At 35.4% G+C, this 16,237-nt stretch overlaps 2 protein-coding genes across 5 annotated transcripts in view; both read left to right on the plus strand.

Annotated features, from left to right (window-relative positions):
* Positions 1 to 16,237, plus strand: part of LOC142343231 (uncharacterized) — a 58,948-nt gene that overhangs the window by 15,000 nt on the left and 27,711 nt on the right. For both annotated transcript variants that reach the window (XM_075395004.1, XM_075395005.1), the window contains exon 7: positions 14,405 to 15,932. In XM_075395004.1, the coding sequence (XP_075251119.1) occupies positions 14,405 to 15,932 (1,528 nt within the window). The remainder of the gene's footprint in view (positions 1 to 14,404; positions 15,933 to 16,237) is intronic.
* LOC142343235 (uncharacterized) overlaps positions 1 to 16,237 on the plus strand; it is a 595,961-nt gene that overhangs the window by 14,999 nt on the left and 564,725 nt on the right. The gene's annotated exons all lie outside the window — the stretch shown is intronic.

Below are 16,237 nucleotides of genomic sequence, written 5' to 3' on the forward strand. Positions count from 1 at the left end.
ATGATTCAATTTTCAGCTTTTTTATTGACAGATGCCATTTGTTTGCGTATTTTTAAAGTGAATTTGAGTATATTGCCTTCATTTGCAAGTATATTGTCCCCTTTTCAGCCATTAGACCTGCTAAAGTGTTTTTTTCCGACTGCTAAAGTGTCTAAATCTCAGGTCAATAGTTAATTCAATGCTTTGGATTGTAATTCAGGACATGTCCTGCTGTTTTTATTTCACTTCATCGAACAACGATTTGTTGCGCTTTATCTCAGTTCACAGCTTATTCAAAATTTTGCGTGAAAGCTTTTTGACTACTCTAAGCTAGTTTTATTTTTCGCTCGTTCTGCTCATGTGCTTTGAAACTGCCTTGAAAGATGCCTGGAATGGGAGTTGAAAGGTGATCCTTGCAGAAGCAATAGTGATCTAAGAATCACATTTATGCAGTTAAAATGAGTTATTGACCAAAAACAAAATGAGTTTTGAAAAACTCTCCTCGATAAGCGTTAGAACGTCGTTTGAAACACTAAGGTCACTTATGACACGCTACAATCACACTGTAGTCACAAATCACCTGGAATACTAGGAAACACGTTCAATCTCTTCTACCAAGAGAATGAAGCCATTAAAGGAAAGTATACCAGACCAACCCCTAATCTGCGACTCGCAGCAGAAACTAGCTAATGGACTGAATGCAACCCAGTAGATTGTGAGACTGTAAAAAGATTTGTGGATTCTTTATCCTCAGCTTCTTCGTTTAATTGCGTTCTTGTAAGTGGAATTTTTACTGATGCGCTGAGGGAATGTACAATAAAGCCATTACTTAAAGTTGACAAAGAATCTTTTCCTAGCTACCGACCAGTTACCTATCTTAAATGGCTGGAAAAGTTACTTTAGCTTATTGTGCATGAGCAACTAGCTGATCACCTCGACTAAAGTGCCATGCAGTGCAATCCGCCTACCGAGCAAACCACTCAACTGAGAACGCCATAATTTGGTATGCTAATCTAGTACTGAGGAATATCTCAAGAAGTTTCTCGATGCTAATGGTGTCCCTTGACCTCAGTAGTGCTTTTGATACTATGCATCTTGAAGTACTCATGGAAATACTGAGAAAATGATTTAGTTGAACCGTGGCAAAATTTTTCGAGCCATATTAACAAAGTTGAACCGTGGAAGAACTGAATATTGCTGCAAAACTGTAAGCTGAGCGGAGCTATATTGCCGTGCTCTTGTTTTTTTTGTTTCGTCTGGCGCTCTCTCTTTCCGTTTTTCATTTGTTCACACAGCAAAGCTGAAGATGTCAAATTTTCTGAATGACTTCTTCCTCTCACTAAGGGCCTCTGACGTCATTTCTCGTTCTATTCAGCCAACGTTTTTAGCTCATTTGCGTGATTAGATTTTGATCATGCGTTACCTCGCTCAATTAAAATGACTTGCAATTTAAAACTGAAGTTTAATTTGAACTATTTTAAGTTCAAAGGAACTCATATGTGTAATAAGGTCCGCGATGAAAAGGCTTTGCGCAATGAATTTTGACAAGCTGTATTAATTTATCGCAGAATGTTTTTTTCATAGCTTTTTTTTGAGCTGCTTCGATAACTTTTTCAATTTATATCCGTATCTGTTTCCCTCACTTATACGGCACGTAAATCTATTCTTTCGCCGCTATTCCGGAACTCGGCGGGCTATATTTAATGTTTGATTTAACGGTGTCGATCAAGAAATTGGAATACACCAAGGAAGCATTTTTGGACCTTTGTTTTTCAATTTCTATTTTAACCCTCTTTTTGAGAAATTGGACGCACATAGTTGCCTCTATCACTTCTATGCAGATGATTCGCAATTTTTCTTCCAGATAAATCATGAACATTTGGCACCAAAATGTGAAGTAATTTTAAATCATACTGAAGAATGTTTTGATTCACTGAAATTGAAACTCAACAAGCTGAAATTGAGATAATCGTTTTGAAGGCAACAACTACTTTTTGCTCTGATGGTTTTCGCTCCCTTCGGAGACCAACTAGTTAGAAAACACTCTATAAAAGTGCTTGGCTTTTGGCTTGACTCAAACCTTGACTTCGAAGATCAAATCAGCGCGGTTAGAAAATCCTTCTTTTTTATCTTCGAAAACATTATGCCTGTAATCAATTCCTTGATCAAGAACAGCGTAGTTTGTTTTTAAGATGTTACATTTCATCTCGACTGGTTCATTATAATCCACTACATCTTGGTCTACCTGATTCAAAACTGATAAGTTTTCAGAAAATGCAGAATGCTGCAGCACGATTTTTTTTGGAAAACAGCAACTAATTTAATGAAAGATCTGCTTTTGCTGCCAATAAAGCAACGAATACATTATAAAGTGGGCTGTGTGATGCTTCGATTCAAGTATGGAAATGCTGCCAAGTATTAGAAGAAGCTATTTCAGCAGAACATTACTTCGCCGAACCCTTTGCGGCGTGATCTATTTCGTATCCAAGTTGTCCAAACTATTTACCAGAAGCGAGCGAGCGTTCATGCACAAGAGGTCAATACTGGAACAACCTACTTATCTGAAAAATAAGTCAAGCAACAAGCTTTTAAAAAGATGCTTAAAATAATGATGTTCTTGCAGGCCTTCTAACTGCAAGAAATGCACTTCTGAGATCAGAAAAGTGTTTAAATCATCATCCTCCTCCCCTTCCTCCTCTTCATTTTAATTCTGAAGAAAAAAATTAATTCGGAGTCCTTGGAAACTTTAATTTTTCTTATTAGCCGCCCTCATCTTCTCAGCCGCCTATTATAGCGGCCCATTTTTTTTTATTTTTGTCAAAGATTTTGGATTCTTTTGGTGCCCTGTTTTTTTGACGACTCTCAGTTTAAAGAGAACTGGTAGAGCGTCTTTTTTGATTGATATTTTTTGGAGTATGTATAAAACAAGATTAAAAGTCAAACGGATGAATGAATTAAAGAGAAGAGAGTTACTTTCTGATGAAATCGCGTTTTTGAGAGAGAGCGAGCGAGCGAGAATAGTAGGTGTAAAAAAATTTTCGCGAAGCAAGCGAATTTTTCGATCACCTGCGGCGTTTTCGAAGCTGTTTGAGTTTTTAAAACTGTTTGGTGTAAATTCGTTTTTACAAACCCTGTTTTTCTAACAAAGTAAATCGAGTACTTTTGACAATCTCACTTTTATATTAGATTTTTTGTGCTATTTTTTATTTCGCCTTCTAGACGCTTTTTAGTGGATTTTTGTACTCTTTTTCATATTTTTTGTCTGCGATAATTTTTCGGTTGAAATTAGTTGTTTGTTAGTTATCTCGGCCTTTTAATTGCGTTATCAATTTAACTTTGTTTTATTTGAAGAAAGTAGTCTCAAGTTTAACATTTTTGGTGCTTGATTTTTGAAATTTTTTGCCTAATTCGCTTTTTTGGCATTCAGAAAATTTTCTGTTCAGTTGCTTAATTCGGATTATTTGTAGAATTATTGTTACTAAATGGTTTCAGTTAATGTTTTGATGGCAATTTTTATAAAAAAAACTAAAGAGTTATTTCTGGAGTTTGTACTTTTTACGTTTTACCAGTGTATTTGGCTGTTGTGTGCGTGCTCATACTTGTTTCAATTCAACAAATTGAAAAATTTCACCTGTCAGTTCTTTGTAGGCAATGATTATGGCGTCGGAGTTAATGAAAACTTTCACGACGATTTTTTCCTGATAATTTGTTTCCTCAGTTTATTTATTAAAATTGATTGGTAGTATGAAAACTAACGTTTTCATCTGTTAGTTGTTGGCTATGGTGTAAGTTAATTTTTACTTCGAGTCGATTCAGGAGTCTTCTTCTGTTTTCAAATCTGTTCACATTTTCATGTTTTCACGCCTAAAGAAGTTGAGCGAAAAATAAGCGGTTCTGATGCGCATATTTTTTCCACTCTAATATTGAAATAGTTTGAGAAAATGATTTTTGAGCGAAAATCTGTTGCTTTTTAGTTGGTTTAGTTTACTTGCGGCAATGTTCTTTGATGTTTACTGCTTTTTAAATTATAAGATTTTCTAATTGGTTTTCCCAATTCGTGCATAAATTATTTTAGTTCTAGGTTTTTGTTTAGTGGCCGGCTTTATGTTGTCGGCCGGCTATTACAGTGTTCCTATCTTTTACAATGAAAAATTTTGTGATTGTGTTGTGCTGTCTTAAGATCTGTTCACACTCTTCGGCCTTTTCACCTCAATGAGAAGTTAAATTAGATTGGGGATTTTAGTCGCGCTGAAGTAGTTGAAGGAGCGAAAAAATGAGTGGGTCTGATGCGTGATTGTATGTCAAACTACCTTTAAAGTAGATTGAGAAATTGTTGTTTGAAAAGTTTTTAAGTTCAGGCCATTGATCTTCATGTTGATTTTTACTGCTTTTTCGTTTTTATCAGATTTTTTTTCTAATTTGTCATCCCAATCCATGCATAAGTCTTTGTAGTTCTAGTTTGCTGTTTACTAGCCGCACTCATCTTCTCATCCGGCTATTGTAGCGCTCCTTTTTTCACAATCTAAAGTAATTGGATTGTATTGGTTTGCTGTCTTTCAAGATCCGTTCATTTTTTTCACCTTTTTCACGTTCATGATGTCTAATTAGAGGTTTAATTTTGGTTGCTCTGAAGTAGTGAAGAGACCGAAGATCGAGCAGCTCTTAGGCGTGGTTTTTTTAAACTGCCTTTTAAGTGGTTTGAGAAACTTGTTTTTGAACAAATTTTAAGAGGGAATTTTTTTTCACGTGCGTCAATTCGAGTTCTGTCTTCAGCGATACGTGTTTCTTCTCTTGAGTGATATTAAAAGGATACATATATGTTCTAATTGCGCGTAGTTGCAATTGCTTGAATTCATTAATGAGCAGCTGTAATTTTTTATGACTTTGACACTATTTGTCATTAAATTATTAGTGAACATTTGAATTTTGCCACTTTTTTCAAATATTACTGTCCTCTTCATTAGTATCTTTAATGACTGGTCTTATTGGCTGCTAATCAGACATAAAGTAAACTAATTAATAGTGTACGTCCATAGCTTGTGGTTTTAATGACTGACTTATTTACTCTCAAAACTTTTAATCGATTTTTTTATTTTCTCGTGTTTGAACTTTTTGTCTTATCATTTAATCGCATTAAGGCCAGTTCTCTTCAGTTAGTAATAGACAATAAAGTGATTGATTAGTTTTATGTTTGAGGCTATTGATTTCGTGAAGTTGACACTAATTGTTTTTAAGTCATACTTGATTGTTTTGAGTTTTGCGAGTTTTTATTATTACGTTGTTGTCTTGCTGTTAGTTTAATTAATGACAGTACTCATCAGTTGCTAAATATGCTTAAGTCAACCGCGTTAATTGTCTCATGCCATAGGTATTTCGTTCGGTGAACTATACGATGTTCGTTTTAAAACGTTTTTCTTCTCAATAATGAAAGGTAATGAAGGTTGGTATTGATGATAAATTCTTTCAGTTCTAAACTAATGCTTTCCGTGACTTTTTTACTGTTAATATTCAAAAAATAATAGCCAGTTCTTTTGTTTCTGTGAAATTTGATTTATTTTTTGTTGTGTTTATTTAGTCTCATTTATGACAGCTTTTATTGGTTGATAGAGAAAGTGAATGAAATTTGTCGCCTGAGTTCATAGTAGTCGCTTTCAAGATTTTGAAAGTTGATCTTTTGGTCTTGTGTTTTTTGTTGTTTTTCTTGTGGTCTTGTCACTCATTCTCTCAAATTTACTGTTCTGATTGGCCTTGTTGTGGATGTTATTGTAGTCAAATATGATTCAATTTTCAGCTTTTTTATTGACAGATGCCATTTGTTTGCGTATTTTTAAAGTGAATTTGAGTATATTGCCTTCATTTGCAAGTATATTGTCCCCTTTTCAGCCATTAGACCTGCTAAAGTGTTTTTTTCCGACTGCTAAAGTGTCTAAATCTCAGGTCAATAGTTAATTCAATGCTTTGGATTGTAATTCAGGACATGTCCTGCTGTTTTTATTTCACTTCATCGAACAACGATTTGTTGCGCTTTATCTCAGTTCACAGCTTATTCAAAATTTTGCGTGAAAGCTTTTTGACTACTCTAAGCTAGTTTTATTTTTCGCTCGTTCTGCTCAATGTGCTTTGAAACTGCCTTGAAAGATGCCTGGAATGGGAGTTGAAAGGTGATCCTTGCAGAAGCAATAAAGTGATCTAAGAATCGCATTTATGCAGTTAAAATGAGTTATTGATCAAAAACAAAATGAGTTTTGAAAAACTCTCCTCGATAAGCGTTAGAACGTCGTTTGAAACACTAAGGTCACTTATGACACGCTACAATCACACTGTAGTCACAAATCACCTGGAATACTAGGAAATACGTTCAATCTCTTCTACCAAGAGAATGAAGCCATTAAAGGAAAGTATACCAGACCAAACCCTAATCTGCGACTCGCAGCAGAAACTAGCTAATGGACTGAATGCAACCCAGTAGATTGTGAGACTGTAAAAAGATTTGTGGATTCTTTATCCTCAGCTTCTTCGTTTAATTGCGTTCTTGTAAGTGGAATTTTTACTGATGCGCTGAGGGAATGTACAATAAAGCCATTACTTGAAGTTGACAAAGAATCTTTTCCTAGCTACCGACCAGTTACCTATCTTAAATGGCTGGAAAAGTTACTTTAGCTTATTGTGCATGAGCAACTAGCTGATCACCTCGACTAAAGTGACATGCAGTGCAATCCGCCTACCGAGCAAACCACTCAACTGAGAACGCCATAATTTGGTATGCTAATCTAGTACTGAGGAATATCTCAAGAAGTTTCTCGATGCTAATGGTGTCCCTTGACCTCAGTAGTGCTTTTGATACTATGCATCTTGAAGTACTCATGGAAATACTGAGAAAATGATTTAGTTGAACCGTGGCAAAATTTTTCGAGCCATATTAACAAAGTTGAACCGTGAAAGAACTGAATATTGCTGCAAAACTGTAAGCTGAGCGGAGCTATATTGCCGTGCTCTTGTTTTTTTTTGTTTCGTTGTCTGGCGCTCTCTTTCCGTTTTTCATTTGTTCACACAGCAAAGCTGAAGATGTCAAATTTTCTGAATGACTTCTTCCTCTCACTAAGGGCAATTGGGCCTCTGACGTCATTTCTCGTTCTATTCAGCCAACGTTTTTAGCTCATTTGCGTGATTAGATTTTGATCATGCGTTACCTCGCTCAATTAAAATGACTTGCAATTTAAAACTGAAGTTTAATTTGAACTATTTTAAGTTCAAAGGAACTCATATGTGTAATAAAGGTCCCCGATGAAAAGGCTTTGCGCAATGAATTTTGACAAGCTGTATTAATTTATCGCAGAATGTTTTTTTCATAGCTTTTTTTTGAGCTGCTTCGATAACTTTTTCAATTTATATCCGTATCTGTTTCCCTCACTTATAGGGCACGTAAATCTATTCTTTCGCCGCTATTTCGGAACTCGGCGGGCTATATTTAATGTTTGATTTAACGGTGTCGATCAAGAAACTGGAATACACCAAGGAAGCATTTTTGGACCTTTGCTTTTCAATTTCTTTTTAAACCCTCTTTTTGAGAAATTGGACGCACATAGTTGCCTCTATCACTTCTATGCAGATGATTCGCAATTTTTCTTCCAGATAAATCATGAACATTTGGCACCAAAATGTGAAGTAATTTTAAATCATACTGAAGAATGTTATGATTCACTGAAATTGAAACTCAACAAGCTCAAATTGAGATAATCGGTTTGAAGGCAACAACTACTTTTTGCTCTGATGGTTTCCGCTCCCTTCGGAGACCAACTAGTTAGAAAACACTCTATAAAAGTGCTTGGCTTTTGGCTTGACTCAAACCTTGAATTCGAAGATCAAATCAGCGCGGTTAGAAAATCCTTCTTTTTTATCTTCGAAAACATTATGCCTGTAATCAATTCCTTGATCAAGAACAGTGTAGTTTGTTTTTAAGATGTTACATTTCATCTCGACTGGTTCATTATAATCCACTACATCTTGGTCTACCTGATTCAAAACTGATAAGTTTTCAGAAAATGCAAAATGCTGCAGCACGATTTTTTTTTGGAAAACAGCAACTAATTTAATGAAAGATCTGCTTTTGCTGCCAATAAAGCAACGAATACATTATAAAGTGGGCTGTGTGATGCTTCGATTCAAGTATGGAAATGCTGCCAAGTATTAGAAGAAGCTATTTCAGCAGAACATTACTTCGCCGAACCCTTTGCGGCGTGATCTATTTCGTATCCAAGTTGTCCAAACTATTTACCAGAAGCGAGCGAGCGTTCATGCACAAGAGGTCAATACTGGAACAACCTACTTATCTGAAAAATAAGTCAAGCAACAAGCTTTTAAAAAGATGCTTAAAATAATGATGTTCTTGCAGGCCTTCTAACTGCAAGAAATGCACTTCTGAGATCAGAAAAGTGTTGAAATCATCATCCTCCTCCCCTTCCTCCTCTTCATTTTAATTCTGAAGAAAAAAATTAATTCGGAATCCTTGGAAACTTTAGTTTTTCTTATTAGCCGCCCTCATCTTCTCAGCCGCCTATTATAGCGGCCCATTTTTTTTATTTTTGTCAAAGATTTTGGATTCTATTGGTGCGCTGTTTTTTTGACGACTCTCAGTTTGAAGAGAACTGGTAGAGCGTCTTTTTTGATTGATATTTTTTGGAGTATGTATAAAACAAGATTAAAAGTCAAACGGATGAACGAATTAAAGAGAAGAGAGTTACTTTCTGATGAAATCGCTTTTTTGAGAGAGAGCGAGCGAGCGAAAATAGTAGGTGTAAAAACATTTTCGCGAAGCAAGCGAATTTTTCGATCACCTGCGGCGTTTTCGAAGCTGTTTGAGTTTTTAAAACTGTTTGGTGTAAATTCGTTTTTCCAAACCCTGTTTTTCTAACAAAGTAAATCGAGTACTTTTGACAATCTCACTTTTATATTAGATTTTTTGTGCTATTTTTTATTTCGCCTTCTAGACGCTTTTTAGTGGATTTTTGTACTCTTTTTCATATTTTTTGTCTGCGATAATTTTTTGGTTGAAATTAGTTGTTTGTTAGTTATCTCGGCCTTTTAATTGCGTTATCAATTTAACTTTGTTTTATTTGAAGAAAGTAGTCTCAAGTTTAACATTTTTGGTGCTTGATTTTTGAAATTTTTTGCCTAATTCGCTTTTTTGGCATTCAGAAAATTTTCTGTTCAGTTGCTTAATTCGGATTATTTGTAGAATTATTGTTACTAAATGATTTCAGTTAAAGTTTTGATGGCAATTTTTATTAAAAAAAATAAATAGTTATTTCTGGAGTTTGTACTTTTTACGTTTTACCAGTGTTTTTGGCTGTTGTGTGCGTGCTCATACTTGTTTCAATTCAACAAATTGAAAAATTTCACCTGTCAGTTCTTTGTAGGCAATGATTATGGCGTCGGAGTTAATGAAAACTTTCACGACGATTTTTTCCTGATAATTTGTTTCCTCAGTTTATTTATTAAAATTGATTGGTATTATGAAAACTAACGGTTTCATCTGTTAGTTGTTGGCTATGGTGTAAGTTAATTTTTACTTCGAGTCGATTCAGGAGTCTTCTTCTGTTTTCAAATCTGTTCACATTTTCATGTTTTCACGCCTAAAGAAGTTGAGCGAAAAATAAGCGGTTCTGATGCGCATATTTTTTCCACTCTAATATTGAAATAGTTTGAGAAAATGGTTTTTGAGCGAAAATCTGTTGCTTTTTAGTTGGTTTAGTTTACTTGCGGCATTGTTCTTTGATGTTCACTGCTTTTTAAATTATAAGATTTTCTAATTGGTTTTCCCAATTTGTGCATAAATTATTTTAGTTCTAGGTTTTTGTTTAGTGGCCGGCTTTATGTTGTCGGGCGGCTATTACAGTGTTCCTATCTTTTACAATGAAAAATTTTGTGATTGTGTTGTGCTGTCTTCTTTTAAGATCTGTTCACACTCTTCGGCCTTTTCACCTCAATGAGAAGTTAAATTAGATTGGGGATTTTAGTCGCGCTGAAGTAGTTGAAGGAGCGAAAAAATGAGTGGGTCTGATGCGTGATTGTATGTCAAACTACCTTTAAAGTAGATTGAGAAATTGTTGTTTGAAAAGTTTTTAAGTTCAGGCCATTGATCTTCATGTTGATGTTTACTGCTTTTTCGTTTTTATCAGATTTTTTTTCTAATTTGTCATCCCAATCCATGCATAAGTCTTTGTAGTTCTAGTTTGCTGTTTACTAGCCGCACTCATCTTCTCATCCGGCTATTGTAGCGCTCCTTTTTTCACAATCTAAAGTAATTGGATTGTATTGGTTTGCTGTCTTTCAAGATCCGTTCATTTTTTTCACCTTTTTCACGTTCATGATGTCTAATTAGAGGTTTAATTTTGGTTGCTCTGAAGTAGTGAAGAGACCGAAGATCGAGCAGCTCTTAGGCGTGATTTTTTTAAACTGCCTTTTAAGTGGTTTGAGAAATTTGTTTTTGAACAAATTTTAAGAGGGAATTTTTTTTCACGTGCGTCAATTCGAGTTCTGTCTTCAGCGATTCATGTTTCTTCGCTTGAGTGATATTAAAAGGATACATATATGTTCTAATTGCGCGTAGTTGCAATTGCTTGAATTCATTAATGAGCAGCTGTAATTTTTTATGACTTTGACACTATTTGTCATTAAATTATTAGTGAATATTTGAATTTTGCCAGTTTTTTCAAATATTACTGTCCTCTTCATTAGTATCTTTAATGACTGGTCTTATTGGCTGCTAATCAGACATAAAGTAAACTAATTAATAGTGTACGTCCATAGCTTGTGGTTTTTATGACTGACTTATTTACTCTCAAAACTTTTAATCGATTTTTTACTTTCTCGTGTTTTTGAACTTTTTGTCTTATCATTTAATCGCATTAAGGCCAGTTCTCTTCAGTTAGTAATAGACAATAAAGTGATTGATTAGTTTTATGTTTGAGGCTATTGATTTCGTGAAGTTTGACACTAATTGTTTTCAAGTCATACTTGATATTTTTGAGTTTTGCGAGTTTTTATTATTACGTTGTTGTCTTGTTGTTAGTTTAATTAATGACAGTACTCATCAGTTGCTAAATATGCTTAAGTCAACCGCGTTAATTGTCTCATGCCATAGGTATTTCGTTTGGTGAACTATACGATGTTCGTTTTAAAACGTTTTTCTTCTCAATAATGAAAGGTAATGAAGGTTGGTATTGATGATAAATTCTTTCAGTTCTAAACTAATGCTTTCCGTGACTTTTTTACTGTTAATATTCAAAAAATAATAGCCAGTTCTTTTGTTTCTGTGAAATTTGATTTATTTTTTGTTGTGTTTATTTAGTCTCATTTATGACAGCTTTTATTGGTTGATAGAGAAAGTGAATGAAATTTGTCACCTGAGTTCATAGTAGTCGCTTTCAAGATTTTGAAAGTTGATCTTTTGGTCTTGTATTTTTTGTTGTTTTTTTTTGTGGTCTTGTCACTCATTCTCTCAAGTTTACTGTTCTGATTGGCCTTGTTGTGGATGTTATTGTAGTCAAATATGATTCAATTTTCAGCTTTTTTATTGACAGATGCCATTTGTTTGCGTATTTTTAAAGTGAATTTGAGTATATTGCCTTCATTTGCAAGTATATTGTCCCCTTTTCAGCCATTAGACCTGCTAAAGTGTTTTTTTCCGACTGCTAAAGTGTCTAAATCTCAGGTCAATAGTTAATTCAATGCTTTGGATTGTAATTCAGGACATGTCCTGCTGTTTTTATTTCACTTCATCGAACAACGATTTGTTGCGCTTTATCTCAGTTCACAGCTTATTCAAAATTTTGCGTGAAAGCTTTTTGACTACTCTAAGCTAGTTTTATTTTTCGCTCGTTCTGCTCAATGTGCTTTGAAACTGCCTTTGCTCAGAAAAGCAATCTAGAATCAAGAGTCGGTCTCGAAAACAAAAATAAGAATATAAAGAGGATGCACCCATACAGCCTAATTTTGGCTGCTCGCTACTTAAACATTGATCTTAAATCTTATTTACCATAAGGTCGTTAAAATCATTTAATGAATGAGACATATTCTCGAACATCGGTAAAAGTAGTCGGAAAATTATCTTATTTTTAAATTTATCTCAAATACTCGCAGTTTTTCCATCATGTTTTTTTCACTGCAGGTGTATATAGAGTGAGATCTTCTATTAGCCGGCCTTATGCCGGCCATTTATGTAAAATTCTCAGGTAGTTAACTGAACATTAACTCAGGTAGTTAACTCAACACATTAAGATTTCCATATTAAACCCTGCCCAAATTAACCCTGGTGAGACATTCCAGGGCTTAAGATGAGATGAAATTTACTTATACTTTAAGTGAATGATCTATATATTTTCATATTGCTTTGCGTGGAAATTTCCATAGTTATTTTTCTGAAAATTTAATGTTATCTTTGAAAACAATTAAGACGCTTTCAAGGACGAGTTAGCGGATAGTTTGAGTTAGTGGATAGGTTGCAGGTATCTCTAGTTTTTGAACGCATACTTTTTGCATCTTGAACTATGTTCACCTGTGGGCCTTGTCGGTGTCAAGATCACAAACTAAAAAGAAAGTGTTGACATGAAGAAAAAAAAGATACCGGCTACAATTAATAAAGGTCTTTGCATGCTTGGTTTTTTTTTGGGGGGGGGGGGGGGATATTATGATTCGTCAGCTTTTCGCCAACAAAGTTCAATTTTCTAAGCAAAATTATGTACATCGGACTAAATTCGTAATTTGCAAAAATTGTTTTGGTTCGCTAAGAAATAGACTAGTATTGTGCTTTTACAACGTTTACATTGTGTATTATTGTCCGCTTAAAGTTGATTCTAAAAAAACCTCTTGGCTAAAAGGAATGACGAATGTAGGGTTTAAAGCAAGAAAAAAGTTTGTCTTCATCAACTTTTAACATAATTGTCATATAGTGTTGAAGTTTCGAATCATCTATGGCGTTTGGAAGTTAACCAATGTCATCATGTGACGACTATGATGTGTTTAATCAGCCAGTGATCAATTTCTATTCTGAATTTGTATTGGGATTTTTGGGTAATTTAACAAATAATTAAATAACCATTTTTGTCATTGTCTCCTAGATATGCCTGTCAATAGTTAGGTTAATCATCGAAACGAGAGGTGACAAATTAGACGGCGGTTGTTCATTTGATGGCGGTGAGGGAGTTGTTTGTTTTTTGTTAGTCATTTTTGTGATATCGATCGGGGACTGTGATTAAAATTGGGCATGCATGTAGTTGTGAAAAGTGTCAATGTAAATCGCTGTGATCGCTGTCAATTGACGATATCTGATAAAGCAATTTCCAAAAACATCCATTATTTTAAATTAGAGAAATACCAAGTTGTTTTAATGCTGGTGTCTCATTTAAGATTACCCACTGATGTCGATGTTAGACAAGAATTATACTGTCTTATCCTATGTACTATATTTTTAGAAAATGAAAACAACCCGAATACCCCAACAATAAAATTTTGTTTTCGAAAACAAAATGAAGGTGTTAATACACGAAATAGTACATTTAATTTGCTCAATATTCCGTTTAGAAAAAGTAAAGTTGAGAAACTCAGTTCAATTTAGAGGTTCTGTTCTATATAATAAGCTTAGATTAATTGGAGTGTTACCTGATAATGTAGAAAATGTCACTAGGAACAACCTTTCTGATATTTGTCACAAACTGAAATATTCTTATATCTGTAATAATTCTGAACTTGTTGAATATGTTTATGGCAACCGATCCAAATAATCGATCTTCCGTAATTTTTGTCTTTTGTTCTGTCATGTGTATTACTGTTTTGTGTTCTGGAAAGTATATTGTTGTCTTGTGCTACCATCATGAGAGGATGATCTGAAAAGACGAACTTGATGTCCCCTCCCCGTTGATCATCCTTGCTTTATTGTATTTATACGAAAAAGCTAAATAAATCTCTCTCTCTCTCTCTCTCTCATATGGAATTGAAAAGAACTTTCTTATTTGCCGGCAAAAATGGAAGCACTTATTTATTTAGTTATACATAGATGATTTATTTAGCTATACGTAGATGATAGCAAGTAATCAGTACAGTATACAAAAAGCTAAATCTCAACGAACAGTTAATATGATGGCCCGTACCCATCTCCAAGTACTAATCAGTACTAAGCAAGTCTAAATACAAGTATGTTATGGTTTTCAGTACGGGGAAGTGTTAATACAAATCTTGCATGTCTTGGAATTAGAATTGCCAAGCACAAAACTGTCCAAAGGACAAAAGATATACTGATAGTTCTGAACGAGTACTGATACTTAGACTTGCAATTAGACTTACCCAGTACTGAAGTTGACTTCGGGTTAGGTCTGGGAAGGGCAACCATGCAAATTAATTTTGTAAATTGCTTAACTGTGTATTTCAGTAGCCTGAACTCCTTGGAAGAGGAGAGAAATGCTTCCAAGAGAGGAAGCATAGCAGCTGCTAGAAGAGGGATCAAAGCCAAAAGGAAAAACCGGAAAGACAGAACTGGGTTAACTTCCGAAGTCACAGACCAATTTGCCACAACAGATTTTGTCAAAGGTGAATTTAATAGCAACCAAACAGATGTAGCGTCTACTTCTGAACCTGCAGTTACAGAGACTGCTTCTGGACCGAGTGGTCTCTTTAGCGAAGATGTTGTTGGAAGCTGTGATGTGTTGACTTTGATGGCGGACAAGTTGCAGGAGGCATCTCGCACTGCTTCACCAAGTTTGCAACCCAAAGTAACTGCCGTCGCTTATCTTCGACAAATGAATTCTACTTTATCGGCGGACAAAGATCAAACTCTAGCTAACGTTGTTGACTTCAACGAGAACGCTAATGTTGACAAAGCTCCAGACCTGAATAAAGTTGCGAGTACCGATGAGAGATCTAGAACAACATTGGTTGCTCCGCTGATTTCAGTTGAACCTCCTTTCCATTCTCTTACACAAAATAGAACTAACCTGGCCATCGAGGACGCAAATAATGCCGATGCTTTATCATTAGCGGAATCCGCGAACGGATCTGACAATGTTTTGGACTACGAAGAAACTCCTGGCAGAGAGCGGAGAAATGATACGTTTTTCAAAGGTGAAGAGATTGATGGTGTCCGGGTCATACAAGTTGACCTTGGAGCTCTGGAATCAAGTGGAAGCAGTCATATAAGTGATAGCAGTAGTACCCAGCATCACAATACTATTCCGTCATCATCAAACAGATCAGGTTCAACTGTAGTCGGACCTGACACATCCAAAAATGGTGCTCAAAATTTGAATAGTGAGGTTTCGTTGCACTCCAAAGAACCTGCCGATGGCCAAGTTAAATTTGAAGAAAGCAATGCTAGTGCTTTTATATCAAGTATGTTTGCGGATATTGCGTCTTCGCCCCCAGACACGGAAACTGTCGAACAGAATTTTCAACTGGTAACCGAAAAGGTCGCTGACACAGATCAAGATGAGTTGAGATTGGAGTCAAGTTTAGCTGTTAGTAACTGGCTGTTCAGTGACGGAGAGCTAAGCAACAGCTATTCGAATGTAGATAGTTCTCTCACCTTCAAGAAAGAATCGGACAGAAATAAAACTAACAAAAATGCTGCACCCGCTAGACCCAATGACCTACAGTTCGATCGTCAGTATGAAGAGATAGAGCATGCAGAAGTTGAAGATTCGGTGGATGAGTTGGCTCTGTTGGGAACTGGCATCCCAACAACAAACATGCCTCCTAGTCCTCTGGATCCGATGGACGTTGATGCGAAACGGTCAAGTTTAGCTAATATTCTATCTGCTACGTTGTACATGGAGAACAATGCTGTTGGTCAGGTATCTGAATCATCGCATAAAGGAGATCTGTTTATAGACCACATGATGAAGCTGAGCTTTGAGTTGAAAGTCTACCAGTTCAATCAAGATGGCGAGGAGGAGCCCATCAAAGTAAGTTGAAGCCATTTTTAAGTAGCATCTTTATTTTGCTAACTGTTTGCACGCTTTCATTATTATAGCTGCAAAGCTGTAAGCTGAGCGAAGCTATATTGCGGTGCTCTTGGTTTTTTTTACAATTCAAAGAATTTGAATTGTATTGGGGCGCTGTCTTTTTTTAAGATCTGTTCACACATTTTCATGATTTTTGAAGTCAAATTGGAGTAGTGATTTTGGTCACGCCGAAACAGGAAATGGAGCGCAAAAACGAGTGGTTTTGCGGCGTGAATTTTTTTCGCTCTAATTTTAAAGTAGAGTGA

The sequence above is a fragment of the Convolutriloba macropyga genome, chromosome 7 (genome assembly GCF_964194025.1).
Source record: "Convolutriloba macropyga chromosome 7, txConMacr16.3, whole genome shotgun sequence".
Taxonomy (NCBI): domain Eukaryota; kingdom Metazoa; phylum Xenacoelomorpha; order Acoela; family Convolutidae; genus Convolutriloba; species Convolutriloba macropyga.